Source organism: Macaca nemestrina, chromosome 10, assembly GCF_043159975.1.
Source record: "Macaca nemestrina isolate mMacNem1 chromosome 10, mMacNem.hap1, whole genome shotgun sequence".
NCBI classification, from domain to species: domain Eukaryota; kingdom Metazoa; phylum Chordata; class Mammalia; order Primates; family Cercopithecidae; genus Macaca; species Macaca nemestrina.
Genome location: NC_092134.1, coordinates 11,232,760 through 11,247,243, shown reverse-complemented (window position 1 = coordinate 11,247,243; position 14,484 = coordinate 11,232,760). Strand labels below are relative to the sequence as shown.

Here is a 14,484-nt window from a genome sequence, read left to right as displayed (position 1 = left end):
TCAGGTGATCCCCCTGCCTTGGCCTCCCAAAGTGCTGGGATTACAGGCATGAGCCACTGTGCCCGGCCCTGATTTCCTCATTTTTAAGGTTAGGCAACTAAAGTCCATAGACAGCACTGACTCTCCCAGAGACAAAGAGCAAGCCACTGGCAGAACTGGGACCATCACCCAGGCTTCCTGATACCCTGGCACCTGCCACTTCGAAAGCCCAGGGGTTCTGTGGAGACTGAACTCTCTGGGGTGGGTGGGGCTGTGCCTGCCCATGAGTTGCAGGAAGCAGTGAGGGTGTCTGTCAGTCTCCCAGCCCAGAGAAGTGGGCCCAGGACTGCCGCTACTCCTCTCTTGATTTTGCAGAGACCGTCCCTGGCTCTGAATGAGAGAGGAATTCGGACGGGGAAGGGGGTTCTAACCGCTGTGATGATGTCTTGGGTGTTGAGGGCGATGTGCTGGACCCCAGCGCCCCCGTTGTAGTCCACATATTCCTGGGGGAGAGAAACAAGGAGACCACTGTCATTTGCCCCGTCACCCACATCCCTGACCCTGCAAGAGCCCCCAGACCTCTTCCCTGCTCCCCTTTCCCCCAGCCAGGGGCAGCCTCACCTGGATCTGGGACTTCTTCTTGCCAGGCGCTGGCTCATTGATGGGCATCTTGATGGACTCTTCATAGTTGGCCACCACAATGGATCGCAGAGAGCTATATTCTGTGTGCACCTGCGTGTCATCCACAGACCAGAAGCGGTGGAACTGCAGGTTTTTCAGGTACCTGTAGGGTGGGTGGTGGGACACATCTGCTCTGAGCGCCTCCAGGGACGGCCTCCATCACCCCGTTTCCACCTTCCAGAATCTGTCCCTGAGCAGGCTCCAGAAAGGAGATGCCATTGCCACAATACCCATCAGAGATTTAGATCCTTCTGTTGTTGTTGTTGCTCGAGACAAAGTCTCACTCTGTTGCCCAGGCTGGAGTGCAGTGGTGTAATCTCGGCTCACTACAGCCTCAACCTCCAGGCTCAATTCCTCCTCCCACCTCAGCTTCCCAAGTAGCTGGGACTACAGGCGTGTGCCACCACACCTGGATAATTTTTGGGTTTTTTTTTTTTTTTTTTTGAGACGGAGTCTCGCTCTGTCGCCCAGGCTGGAGTGCAGTGGCTGGATCTCAGCTCACTGCAAGCTCCGCCTCCCGGGTTCACGCCATTCTCCGGCCTCAGCCTCCTGAGTAGCTGGGACTACAGGCACCCGCCACCTCGCCCGGCTAGTTTTTTGTATTTCTTAATGGAGACAGGGTTTCACCGTGTTAGCCAGGATGGTCTCGATCTCCTGACCTCGTGATCCGCCCGTCTCGGCCTCCCAAAGTGCTGGGATTACAGGCTTGAGCCACCGCGCCCGGCCGCCGGGTTTTTTTTTTTTTTATTTTTTGAGACAGAGTTTCGCTCTTGTCACCCAGGCTGGAATGCAGTGATGCAATCTTGGCTCGCTGCAACTGCCACCTCCTGGTTCCAAGCGATTCTCCTGCCTCAGCCTCCCAAGTAGCTGGGATTACAGGCATGCACCACCATGCCCAACTAATTCTTTGTATTTAGCAGAGACAGGGTTTCACTGTGTTGGTCAGGCTGCTCTCGAACTCCTAACCTCAGGTGATCCACCTGCCTCAGCCTCACAAAGTGCAGGGATTACAGGCATGAGCCACTGTGCCCAGCCATATTTTTTGTAGAGATGGAGTCTCACTATGTTGCCCAGGCTAGTGTTGAACTCCTGGGTTCAAGCCATCCACCTGCCTGGGCCTCCAAAGTGCTATGATTCCAAATATGGGCCACCACGCCCAGCCTAGATTTGTGCCCTTATGATGATACTTTTCCTTCAAGTGGAAGTGTCTTGGAACGAAATACATACAGGATGGCAAGGCTCCCACAGATGGAAGTACAGTGTTTTGAGAAAAAGGCCCTTGCAGGCCGGGCGCGGTGGCTCACGCCTGTAATCCCAGCACTTTGGGAGGCCGAGGCGGGTGGATCACAAGGTCAGGAGATCGAGACCATCCCTGGCTAACATGGTGAAACCCCGTCTCTACTAAAAATACAAAAAACTAGCCGGGCGTGGTAGTGGGCGCCTGTAGTCCCAGCTACTTGGGAGGCTGAGGCAGGAGAATGGCGTGAACCCAGGAGGCGGAGCTTGCAGTGAGCCGAGATTGCACCACTGCACCCCAGCCTGGGCGACACAGCGAGACTCCGTCTCAAAAAAAAAAAAAAGAGAAAAAGGCCCTTGCTTTTTCCTCTGGGTTGTGGCAGTCTTCCTCCAAGCCTCCATGGACTGTGATGCCCCCAGGGTTCCTCAGGGAGGGCCTGTGGGTTGCTTTGGGCCTCAAGTCCACTGGTCTCCATGTTGACAGTTTCATAGTGAACAAATGCATCAGTGGCCTCAGGCTAACTCCCATCATTTTGTGCTGTATTTTCCACTTCCATTTTATTTTACTTTATTTTATTATTAGTATTATTATTTATGTTTAGATAAAGTCTCGCTCTCTCACCCAGGCTGGAGTGCAGTGGTGTAATCCAGCTCACTGCAACCTCCACCTCCCTGGTTCAAGCAATTCTCCTGTCTCAGCTTCCCAAGTAGCTGGGACTACAGGCACACACCACCACATCCAGCTAATTTTTGTATTTTTAGTAGAGATGGGGTTTCACCATGTTGGTCAGGCTGGTTTTGAACTCCTGACCTCAGGTGATCCACCCGCCTCGGCCTCCCAAAGTGCTGGGATTACAGGCGTGAGCCACTGTGCCCAGTCTATTTTATTTTATTCATTTATTTTTTGGAGACACAGTCTTTCTCTGTTGCCCAGGGTGGAGTCTCGCTCTGTTGCCCAACTTCCACCTCCAGGGTTCAAGCGATTCTCCTGCCTCAGCCTCTTGAGTAACTGGAATTACAGGCACCCGCCACCTCGCTCACCGAGTTTTTGTATTTTTAGTAGAGACAGAGTTTCTCCATATTGGTCAGGCTGGTGTTGAACTCCCGACCTCAAGTGCTCCTCCCACCTCGGCTTCCTAGAATGCTGGGGTTACAGTTGTGAGCCACTGCACCCAGTTGTATTTTCCACTTTACTGCAAGGACCAGGGAGTGGGCCAGTCCACCATGGGGACCCGTCATCTTCACGCAGAGGGAGAGGGCCAGGGTCTCACCATTCGGAGGCGGACACCATCTCCTGATCAGGCTGGTTTCCCACAATGTGGTCGATAATCTCGAGACTGCATTTGGGCCTGGGAAAGGAAGAAAATGGGGGTGAGAAGGGTGGCTACCCCCCAGATTGCTCTCTTCTCCATGACCCCTCAATAATAATAATAGCTCACACTTCTGTTTTCGGAGTTTTATTTTTTGGTAGAGATGGAGTCTCTACACAAAGACAGATTCTTTCGTTGCCCAGGTTGGTCTAAAACTCTGGAGCTCAAGTGAACCTCCTGCTTCAGACTCCCAAAGTGCTGGGATTACACGTGTGAGCCACCGCGCCCAGCCTCACACTTATGTAGCATTTACTATGGGCTGGACATTTTATTTTGTCAACTCGTATACTATTACGGTCCCCATTTTACAGATGAAGAAACTGAGGTCTAGAGAGATGAAGCGACTTGCCCAGGGCGAAATGGCTGTGAAGTAACAGAGTTGGGATTTGAACCCGGGAAGTTTGGTTGCAGAGGCCATGGTCTCAGCCTCTATGCCACCTCTTCAAGCACCCCCAAGGACTTCCAGGAATTTCCTAGTGGACTCCATTCTGCCCCAACACACATGCACAGTGGACATGGAGGAAGGGGCATTACTTTTCACAGTACCTCAGGGCTTTCCACCCACCTCTGCCCTGAGAGACACTCACAGTTTAGGAAGTAGGGGGTCCATGAACACTGGGGCCTCATATCCAGGCAAGAATTGGCCGGTGTAGTTCATCTTCTCCACCAGGGTGTGTGTGGTGTCCCCATACTACGGGTAGAAAACAGCCTGGCTCGGCCCCTGGGCACCCATCCCCGCCGAGGACAGAGCACATTTCATAGCGCTAACGTAGCCCTGGGTTCCAACCCGTATCTGACCCTAACCAGATGCATGATCTTGGGCAAGTCACTTCTCCCTTCTGAAACAAACTTGTTTGAGAGTTTCTGTGAGGGCAGGGACACTGTTTTGCTCATCGTGGGGTACCCAGCACCAAGCTCAGTGCCTGGCACAGGGGAGGTGCTCAATGAAGCACCTACTTCATTTATTTCAGTAGGTCAACTAGATGAAGAACGCAGGAGGGCACTGGATTAAATTATACTGAAGAGTGGCCGGGCGCGGTGGCTCACGCCTGTAATCCCAGCACTTTGGGAGGTGGAGGCGGGTAGATCACGAGGTCAGGAGATCGAGACCATCCTGGTAAACACGATGAAACCCCATCTCTACTAAAAATACAAAAAATTAGCCGGGCGTGGTGGCGGGTGCCTGTAGTCCCAGTTAGGAGGCTGAGACAGGAGAATGGCGTAAACCCGGGAGGCGGAGCTTGCAGTGAGCGGAGATCATGCCACTGCACTTCAGCCTGGGCGACAGAGTGAGACTCTGTCTCGAAAAACAAAAAAACAAAAATATTATACTGAAGAGCTCTGTCAGTCACTTTAGCCACCTTTTTTTTTTTTTTTTTTTTAAGGCAGAGTCTCTCTCTGTCACTCAGGCTGGAGTGCCTTGGCATGATCTCAGCTCACTGCAACCTCCATCTCCCAGGTTCAAGTGATGCTCCTGCCTCAGCCTCCTGAGTAGCTGGGATTATAGGCGTGCACCACCATGCCGGGCCCACCTCAACCTCCTGAAGTGCTGGGATTACAGGCGTGAGCCACTGCACCCAGGCTTTTTTTTTGAGACGGAGTCTTGCTTGTTACACAGGCTGGAGTGCAGTGGCATGATCTTGGCTCAGTGCAGCCTCCTCCTCCTGGGTTCAAGAGATTCTCCTGCCTCAGCCTCCCAAATAGCTGGGACTACAAGCGTGTGCCACCACACCCGGCTAATTTTTTTTTTTTTTTTTTTTAGACAGAGTTCTGCTCTTGTTGCCCAGGCTAGAGTGCAATGGTGTGATCTTGGCTCACCGCAACCTCCGCCTCCCGGGTTCAAGTGATTCTTCTGCCTCAGCCTCCCAAGTAGCTGGGATTACAGGCATGTGCCACCACGTCCAGCTAACTTTATATTTTTAGTAGACACGGGGTTTCTCCATGTTGGTCAGGCTGGTCTTGAACTCCCAACCTCAGGTGATCCGCCCATGTCGGCCTCCCAAAGTGCTGGGATTACAGGCGTGAGCCACTGCGCCCAGCCCCACACCTGGCTACTTTTAGTGTTGTTTTACTAGAGATGGGGTTTTATCATGTTGGCCAGGCTGTTCTTGAGCTCCTGACCTCAAGTGATCCACTCACCTTGGCCTCCCAAAGTGCTGGGATTACAGGCACACTCTAACCATTTTTATGTTTAATTTTTTAAACTTTTTTATTTTTATTTATTTTTATTTATTTATTTGAGACGGAGTCTTGCTCTGTCGCCCAGGCTGGAGTACAGTGGCACAACCTTGGCTCACCGCAACCTCTGTCTCCCGGCTTCAAGTGATTCTTCTGCCTCAGCCTCTCAAGTAGCTGGGATTACAGGCACCTGCCATGCCCAGCTAATTTTTGTATATTTAGTAGAGACAGGGTTTTGACACATTGGCCAGGCTGGTCTCAAACTCCTGACCTCAGGTGATCCACCTGCCTCAGCCTCACAAAGTGCTGGGATTACAGGCATACTTTAACCATTTTTATGTTTAATTTTATTTTTAACTTAAAAAAAATTTTTTTATTTATTTATTTTTGAGACAGAGTCTCACTGTCAACCAGGCTGGAGTACAGTGGTGTGATCATGGCTCACTGCAGCCTGCATCTTCTGGACTCAAGCAATCCTCCCACCTCAGCCTCCCATGTAGCTGGGACCACAGGCATGCTCCATCATGCCTGGCCAATTTTTAATTTTTTGTAGAGATGGGGTCTCACTTTGTTGTCCAGGCTGGTTTCAAATTCCTGGGCTCAAGCAGTGCTCCTGCCTTGGCCTCCCAAATTGCTGAGATTACAGGTGTGAGCCACTGCACCTGGCCTATTTATTTTTTATTTGTATTTTTAATTTTTGTAGAGATAGGGTCTCCCTATCTTGCCCAGGCTGGTCTCGAACTCCTGGCCTCAAGTGATCCTCCTGCCGCAGTCTCCCAAACTGCTGGGATTATAGGTGTGAGCCACTGTGCCTAGCCCTTTATGTTGAATTTAATCTGGAGGAGGTAAGAGCTACAATTGTCTCTGTATTACAGTAACACAGGTGCTGGCCAGGCGTGGTGGCTCACGCCTATAATCCCAGCACTTTGGGAGGCCGAGGCAGGCAGATCACGAGGTCCGGAGATCGAGACCATCCTGGCCAACATGGTGAAACCCCGTCTCTAGTACAAATACAAAAATTATCCGGGCATGGTGGCGGGCGCCTGTAGTCTCAGCGGCTTGGGAGGCTGAAGCAGGAGAATGGCCTGCACCCGGGAGGTGGAGCTTGCAGTGAGCCGAGATCGCACCACTGCACTCCAGCCTGGGCGACAGAGTGAGACTCCGTCTCAAAAAAAAAGGAAACACAGGTGCTAAACAGAATTGGTCGTCTTTGCTGAGTGTCTAATGTGCTAGGCACTATTCTAGGTGCTATACACAAACGACCTCATTGGATCCTTTTTTTTTTTTTTTTTTTTTTGAGACAGAGTGTTATTCTGTCACCCAGGCTGGAGTGCAGCAGTGCAATCTCGGCTCACTGCAACCTCTGCCTCCTGGGTTCAAGCGATTCTCCCACCTCAGCCTCCCAAGTGGCTGGGACTACAGGTGCATACCACCACGGCTGGCTAATTTTTGTATTTTTTTTTAGTAGAGGTGGGGTTTCACCATGTTGGCCAGGCTAACTCCTGACCTCAAGAGATTCGCCCACCTCAGCCTCCTACAGTGCTGGGATTATGGGCGTGAGCCACTGCACCCCAAAAAAAGAAAAAAATTGAAGAAAACAGCTTGGCACGGTGACTCCTTGGATCCTTACGATGACCCTATGAGGAGTCATAGCTGAAGATACTGAGGTTTGCAGCCATGAAAAGGAACGAGATCATGTCCTTTGCAGGGACATGGGTGGAGCTGGAAACCGTTATCCTCAGCAAACTAACACAGGAACAGAAAACCAAACACTGCATGTTCTCACTTAGAAGTGGGAGCTGGCCGGGCGCGGTGGCTCAAGCCTGTAATCCCAGCACTCTGGGAGGCCGAGGCGGGCGGATCACGAGGTCAGGAGATCGAGACCATCCTGGCTAACACGGTGAAACCCCGTCTCTACTAAAAAAAATACAAAAAAAAACTAGCCGGGCAAGGTGGCGGGCGCCTGTAGTCCCAGCTATTCGGGAGGCTGAGGCAGGAGAATGGCGTAAACCCGGGAGGCGGAGCTTGCAGTGAGCTGAGATCCGGCCACTAGCCCCGGCGACAGAGCGAGACTCCGTCTCAAAAAAAAAAAAAAAAAAAAAAAAAGAAGTGGGAGCTAAGCAATGAGAAAACATGGACACATCACGGGAACAACAGACACTGTCAGAGGCGGGAGGTCGGGGAGGGAGCACACCAAGAAGAGTAGCTAATGGATGCTGGGCTTAATACCCAGGTGATGGGATGATCTGTGTAGCAAACCACCATGCACACGTTTACCTATGTAACAAACCTGAACATCCAGCACATGTACCCCAGAACCTATAATAAAAGTTGAAGAGGCCGGGCGCAGTGGCTCACACCTATAATCCCAGCACTTTGGGAGACCAAGGCGGGCGGATCATGAGGTCAGGAGATTGAGACCATCCTGGCCAAAACGGTGAAACCTCTACTAAAAATACAAAAAATTAGCCGGGCATGGTGGCAGGCGCCTGTAGTCCCAGCTGCTCGGGAGGCAGATGCAGGAGAATGGCGTGAACCCTGAGGGCAGTGGGTGCTTGCAGTGAGCCAAGATCGTGACACTGCACTCCCGACAGAGTGAGACTCCGTCTCAAAAAAAAAAAAAGAAATCAAAGAAAACAGCCGGGCACGGTGGCTCATGCCTGTAATCCCAGCACTTTGGGAGGCTGAGGCAGGAGGATCACTTGAAGTCAAGAGTTTGAGACCAGTCTGGACAACATGGCGAAACCCTGTGTTTACTAAAAACACAAAAATTAGCCTGGTGTGGTGGCAGACGCCTGTAATCCCCGGGAGGCTGAGACAGGAGAATCACTTGAGCCCAGGAGGCAGAGGGCAGTGCAGTGAGCTGAGATCACGCGACTGCACTCCAGCCTGGGCAACAGAGTGAGACTCCATCTGAAAAAAGCAAAATAAAAGGCCGGGCGCAGTGGTTCATGCCTGTAATCCCAGCACTTTGGGAGGCTGAGGCAGGCGGATCACCAGGTCAGGAGATTGAGACCATCCTGGCTAACACGGTGAAACCCCGTCTCTACTAAAAATACAAAAAAGAAAAAATTAGCCAGGCGTGGTGGCGGGCACCTGTGGTCCCAGCTACTCGGGAGACTGAGGCAGGAGAATCGCTTGAACCTGGGAGGCGGAAGTTGCAGTGAGCCGAGATCACGCCACTGCACTCCAGCCTGGGTGACAGAGCGAGGCTCCGCCTTTAAAAAAAAAAAAAAAAAAAAAAAAATTTTTGAGGAAAACAAAAAAAGATCCTGTGGAGGCACAGGAAAGTTGAGCGCATGTCCCAGATCACATAAGCGTTCCAGTTCCAGTCCTTGCTCATTTAAACAGAGTCATAGAGAGGTACAGTAATATGCCCAACGTCACACAGCTCGTGTGGGATCTCATGTCCTCAGACCCCATCCTTCTCCCTTCTTCAGAGCCCCTGCCTTCACCCCCTTGCTGTCATCCTCCCACCCTGGGAGGAAGGGAAGCCTGGGAGGAGTGGCTGGTGGCTCCTACAGCCCCTGTACACTGGGCCAGGCATTATGCGGGACAGACTTGAGGGACAATGTCTGTGCTCCGAGGCCCATGGGTGGGATGGTTTGATGGAGTCAGCTGCGGGGCTCCTGGCATCTCAGTGGTGCCGACAGCAGGAGGGGTGGGGCCACCAAAGGCAACTCACCGTCTGCAGCACAGCAAACTTCACCTTCCCGAACTTGTCTTGCTCTACCCAGGGCTCCCGCACGATTTTGGCGCCCTGTTCCCGTGCTTTCTGCAGAGAAGATGGGATTGGGGAAGTGGTGAGGGCCGGAGACTTCCAGAACCCTCGCCTGCTGCTCCTGCCAGGAGGCTTCTGTGTGGTCCTGCAGGCCCCTCCAGTTTCTCCAGCCCCAGGTAGGAACCCCAGGCAGCTTCACTCATTACCCCCAATACTCATGCTCGTTTGGCAAGAAGGGAAACTGAGGCCCAGGCCCAGAGTTGGGGCTATGGGAGACAAACTAGGTAAGGATGGGTATCTGTCCTGCCTCTGCTAACTCCCCCTGTGATCATTCCCCCTCTCTAGTCCTCAGTTTCACCATCTGTAAAAGAATGGTTGGATGAGAATAAGAAGATGATTAATGCATTTATTTAGCAAAACTGTACTGCCTGACAGTGCTTATATCATGCACCAGGCTCTGTTCCAGATTCTAACCTTGTTCATCCTCGCAGCAACTTTATGAAAAAGTAGTATTATCATCTCCATTCTCTAGGTGAGGATGTTGAAGCACAGAGACATTAAGTCACTTGCCTGAAGTCACACAGCTAAGATTCAGACCTGGACAGCCTGGCTCTGGAATGCACACTCTGAATCTCTAGGCTGCCTCTTGGGTACAGTGTTTGGTTTAGAGTTGTGCTCAAGAAATGGTAATTCTGAGGTCAGGCAAAATGGCTCACGCCTGTAATCCTAGCACTTTAGGAGGCCAAGGTGGGCAGATCACTTGAGGTCAGCAGTTCAATACCAGCCTGGCCAATATGGCGAAACTCCATCTCTACTAAAAATACAAAAATTAGCTGGGCGTGGAGGCGCGCGCCTGTAATCCCAGCTACTGGGGAGGCTGAGGCAGGAAAATCACTTGAATCCAGGAGGTGGAGGTTGCAGTGAGCCAAGATCGCACCCCTGCTCTCCGGCCTGGGTGACAGAGCAAGACTCTGACGCAAAAAAAGAAAAAGAAAAAGAAAAAGAAAAAAGAAAAAAAAAAGGAAATGACCAGCCTGACCAACATGGAGAAATCCTGTCTCTACTAAAAATACATAATTAGCTGGGCGTGGTGGCACATGCCTGTAATCCTAGCTACTCAGGAGGCTGAGGCAGGAGAATTGCTTGAATCCGGGAGGTGGAGGTTGCGGTGAACCAAGATCATGCCATTGCACTCCAGCCTGGGCAACAAGAGCAAAACTCCGTCTCATTAAAAAAAAAAAAAAAGGAAATGGTGATTCTGATCGAATTTCCTCCTTTGACAACCCAGCTGTGGTTAGCCCCATCTGGCAGCTGTGGAAACTGAGGCTCAGAGAAAGTGAGGACACACAGGAGAGGACAGGGCACCCCCCGAGCCCAGGTGTGTGTCACACTAGCATCTGGGCTTGTCACTGTGATGCAGCAGTGTCCTTCCAGCCCTGACCAATGGGGTCCCCATGGCAGACGGAGGCCTTCGTCTCCCAGTGTGTCCAGGCGCATTCTCACCTGCACGATGTAGTCACAATCTTCCACCTCAAACGCGATGTCCTTCACTCCATCACCGTGTTTCACCAGGTGATCCCCCATCTCTATGGCCGGCAGGGAGGGGATGGCACTGGAGTCTAGGTCCCCTCACCTGGCTTTCAGTCTCCATCCAGGCCCTGAACCCAGAGCCCACCCATGGAGCCATGCATCTACCCTCCCCAAACCCGGACCCCACCCACAGAGCCACAAGTCCACCCTCCCCGGGCACCTCACTCACCTTTGTTCCAGGGGTTGAGTGCTGAGGAGAGGACAAACACAATCTAAAACACAAGGAGCAGGGGTTGTGGCTAGTGGTTAAGGGGGGCATGGGGAGGTGCACCCATCAGCCCCTCCCTGCTGACCCAAGACACCCCTGATGGAGCAAAAGGACTCCTGGACCTGGGTTCTAGCTCCTTCTCTGCCTTAGTTTCCCACACTGGTCCTGAGGGATGGGGCTTGCAGCCATGCCAGACCCCCTCTGGATCCTCAGAGGAGCTGCCAGGTCAGGTCTCTCTTGGGGAGAGAACTCCAGGGACCCCATCAGTCAAGGCACTACTTAAAATTCCTCCTCTGATAGCCCAGGTTTTCTGAGCACCTGTGGGGTCAGTGTTGGGCCAGGCTGAGGAGGAAATGAAACCAGGAGGGACCCTGTTGCATGGCTGTACAAAGGTGCCAGCAGGGGGTCGGTGGGAGCTGAATTATATGTTTTTTGCTGCTGTTGTTGGGGTTTTTTGTTTGTTTGTTTTTGGTATTGGTTTTGTTTTTGAGATGGAGTCTCGCTCTGTCGCCCAGGCTGGAGTGCAGTGGCATGATGTTGGCTCACTGTAAGCTCTGCCTCCCGGGTTCAAGCCATTTGCCTGCCTCAGCCTCCCGAGTAGCTGGGATTACAGGCGGCCACCATCATGCCCAGCTAATTTTTGTATTTTTAGTAGAGATGGGGTTTCACCATGTTGGCCAGGCAGGGGTTGGGGGCTGTCCTGGGGGTGGCAACTCACCTTCCCTTGTTTGATTACATGGCTGACCACCTCCCGGGAGCCGGTCTCCAGGCCCCTGTAGGCTAGAGGTTCAAAGCCCATCTTGCTGCAGTAGAATGACGCGGCCTGAATCACAGGGTTGCAGCAGGGTTCATGAGGGTCAAGGGGCCAGCCTGGGGGACTTCCGGAAGAGAGCCCCTGGCCCCCCTCAGCCTGCCGGCCCTATTGCCTCAGGTGCAGAGACCCTCCTGGGAAGAAAGACTGCTGCCTGCACATTTTGCTGACAGATAACTTTCGAGCTGGTGTAATTAGGATTCAGAGCATCTGGCCCACCCCTGGCCTGATCCTCCCTCCCAAGGGCCAATCACAGACCTGCTGGAGGCCTGCCCTTGTCAGGTGGCCCTCTGCCCTCCTCTCTGCTCACTCCAGTACCTTGCCCCGGCTTCTACCTGCTTGGCGTTGCCAACCCAGAAGGTCACAGAGTGGAAGTGGAGGAATCGGCCTCTCTCGGGCTGCAGAAGGAGAGAAGAGGTGAGGTTGAGTCCCTGAAAGTGAGTCTAGAAAAGTGCGGGTAGAGTAATGTCCCCTAGCCACCCTCCTTATCCCAGCCTCAACCACAGAACTCAGGAGCAGTGGAACCTCATGCAGCCTTGCCAAGCCTCAAAAGAGGTTTTTCATGTGGAAGTTGAGCTCCTGGGTGTCTTGGATGGGGAAGCCCCCTCAGGAAGCCTGCCACGGTTTCACACAGGGAAATAGCCTTATGTTGCAGCAATATGGATTTAAGTTAGACCTTAGAAAGAACTTCCAAATGGGATTAAGAGACTGGCAGTCATTTAAGAAGGGGTATAAGTTTTGTTTTGGTTTTTGAGATGAAGTTTTGCTCTGTTGCCCAGGCTGGACTGGAGTGCCGTGGTACAATCTCGGCTCACTGCAACCTCCGCCTCCTGGGTTCAAGCGATCCTCAGGTTCAAGTGATCCCCCCACCTCAGTCTCCCGAGTAGCTGGGATTACAGGGTTGCGCTACCACGCCCGGCTATATTATTGTATTTTTAGTAGAGACAGGGGTTTCCTCATGTTGACCAGGCTGGTCTCGAACTCCTGACCTCAAGTATTCGCCTGCCTTGGCCTCCCAAAGCACTGGGATTACAGGCGTGAGCCACCATGCCTGGCCAGGATACAAGTTTGTTAGGAGGGTGAGGTTGAGTCCAGCTTAGTCTGGGGGAGCCCCAGGGGTAAAGCTGAGTGTGCAGTCATGCATGTCACATATCCACTCCAGTCCTTCCTCTTCTGCTGATAAAACCCCAGTCTCCCTGCACTCCAACCCCCTTCTAGACCCCGGCCCCTACATTTCCCACATTTCCCCTGCTTACCTTTGCCCCTTTGTCACTGTAAGTCGTCTAAGGAGAAAGAGAAGGACAGTGAGACTTGTAGGCTCCAACACAAGGTGCTTCTGGAAGTGTTACTGAAGATGTCCCACACAAGGGGAGATAGTCATGGCACTTACCATGATTGATCTTAGTCAAACCTCCTGCTGCGAAGACTGGGACTAGCGGCCTGGGGAGTGCTGGGCTGGAGTATTTAACCCCAAGCAGGTCCCGCCCAGGCCTCCTGGCATACCTGGGGGATGGCGTAGGGAGTTGAGCCCAGCCCTGGAAGGTTCCGGGCCTGGGGGCCTCTGATCCAGCCGCAGCCTCATTGAACAGGATGGTGTTGCCAGGCCCAGAAAGGGGGAGTGACGTCCACTAGTCAGTGGGAGGCAGAGTCAGGGCCAGAAGCCAAGGGCAAGCTTTTCCAGGATACTGGGACCGTGACCATTACCGCCCAGAATCCAAAGCTCAGAAGCCAAGGTCGGCTGGAGTGCAGTGGTGGCTCCAGAACTCTTGCCTAGAGGAAATTTGAGGGGGAATTTGGAGACTGGCCCCGAAGTCCTGTTTGCAAAGCAAGTATGTGGTTTCTATTCAGGATGAAAGTGCTGTATTCCATAGCTGTTAGAGGCACGGTAGGAGAAGGTTTGCATCCTGGCTCTGCTACATATGGTGTGACTTGGGAAAATCACCATATCCCTCCCAGCCTCATTTGTAAAACAGGAGCAAGAATAGTGTGGTGGGGATTAAAGGAGATAAGCATGCTCTTTGGAATAGGACCTGACACATGGGACACTCTCTCTCAGTGTTGGTTATAATTCATCCGGACAGCTGAGAACATTCCTAGGCCATGTGGTTAGCAAACGGCAGGGAAGAACTGGACCGTGAACCAGGCTATTCTAACGCCAGCACCCACATTTTAAATTGCTAGATTGCCCTCTATACAAATGGGAGATATTGATATCCCCATCAGATGGGGAAACTGAGGCCTGGAGAGGTGAACACATGTCTCCTAGGTCATGGAACTGGTAAGAGCAGAGCCCCAAACTCTGGCCTATTTGATTCTGAAGTTGGATCTCATTGCACCAGTGCAGAGCACTTCTCCCTCCTTTTCTCTATTTTCTGGGCCATTCAGAAGGCAGGCGAGGTGTTCCCATCTCCTTATTCTGCCTGTCCTGGGCCTGCCCAGTGGGCCCCCAGTGTCCACCTCAGCTCCTTGAGTCTAAATTTCCAATTGGGGCCAGGCACGGTGGCTCACGCCTGTAATCCCAGCACTTTGGGAGGCCAAGGCGGGAGGATCACTTGAGGCCAGGAGTTTGAGACTAGCCTGGCAACATGGTAAAACCTCATCTCTACTAAAAATACAAAAATTAGCTGGACGTGGTGGTGCACATCTGTAGTCCCAGCTACTCAGGGGGCTGAGGCAGGAGGATCACTTGAACCCAGGAGGCAGAGATTGC

At 52.4% G+C, this 14,484-nt stretch overlaps 1 protein-coding gene across 1 annotated transcript in view; it reads right to left on the bottom strand.

Annotated features, from left to right (window-relative positions):
• Positions 1–13,277, bottom strand: part of LOC105494469 (4-hydroxyphenylpyruvate dioxygenase) — a 23,497-nt gene extending 10,220 nt beyond the window's left edge. The window contains exons 1-11 of the mRNA XM_011762903.2: positions 13,165–13,277; positions 13,031–13,057; positions 12,110–12,172; positions 11,682–11,786; positions 10,925–10,967; positions 10,669–10,751; positions 9,130–9,219; positions 3,854–3,957; positions 3,168–3,245; positions 601–763; positions 411–482 (exon numbers count right to left, since the gene is read on the bottom strand). Coding sequence (XP_011761205.1) covers positions 411–482; positions 601–763; positions 3,168–3,245; positions 3,854–3,957; positions 9,130–9,219; positions 10,669–10,751; positions 10,925–10,967; positions 11,682–11,786; positions 12,110–12,172; positions 13,031–13,057; positions 13,165–13,167 — 831 coding nt within the window. The 5' untranslated portion in view covers positions 13,168–13,277. The remainder of the gene's footprint in view (positions 1–410; positions 483–600; positions 764–3,167; positions 3,246–3,853; positions 3,958–9,129; positions 9,220–10,668; positions 10,752–10,924; positions 10,968–11,681; positions 11,787–12,109; positions 12,173–13,030; positions 13,058–13,164) is intronic.
• Positions 13,278–14,484: the final 1,207 nt, after the last annotated feature.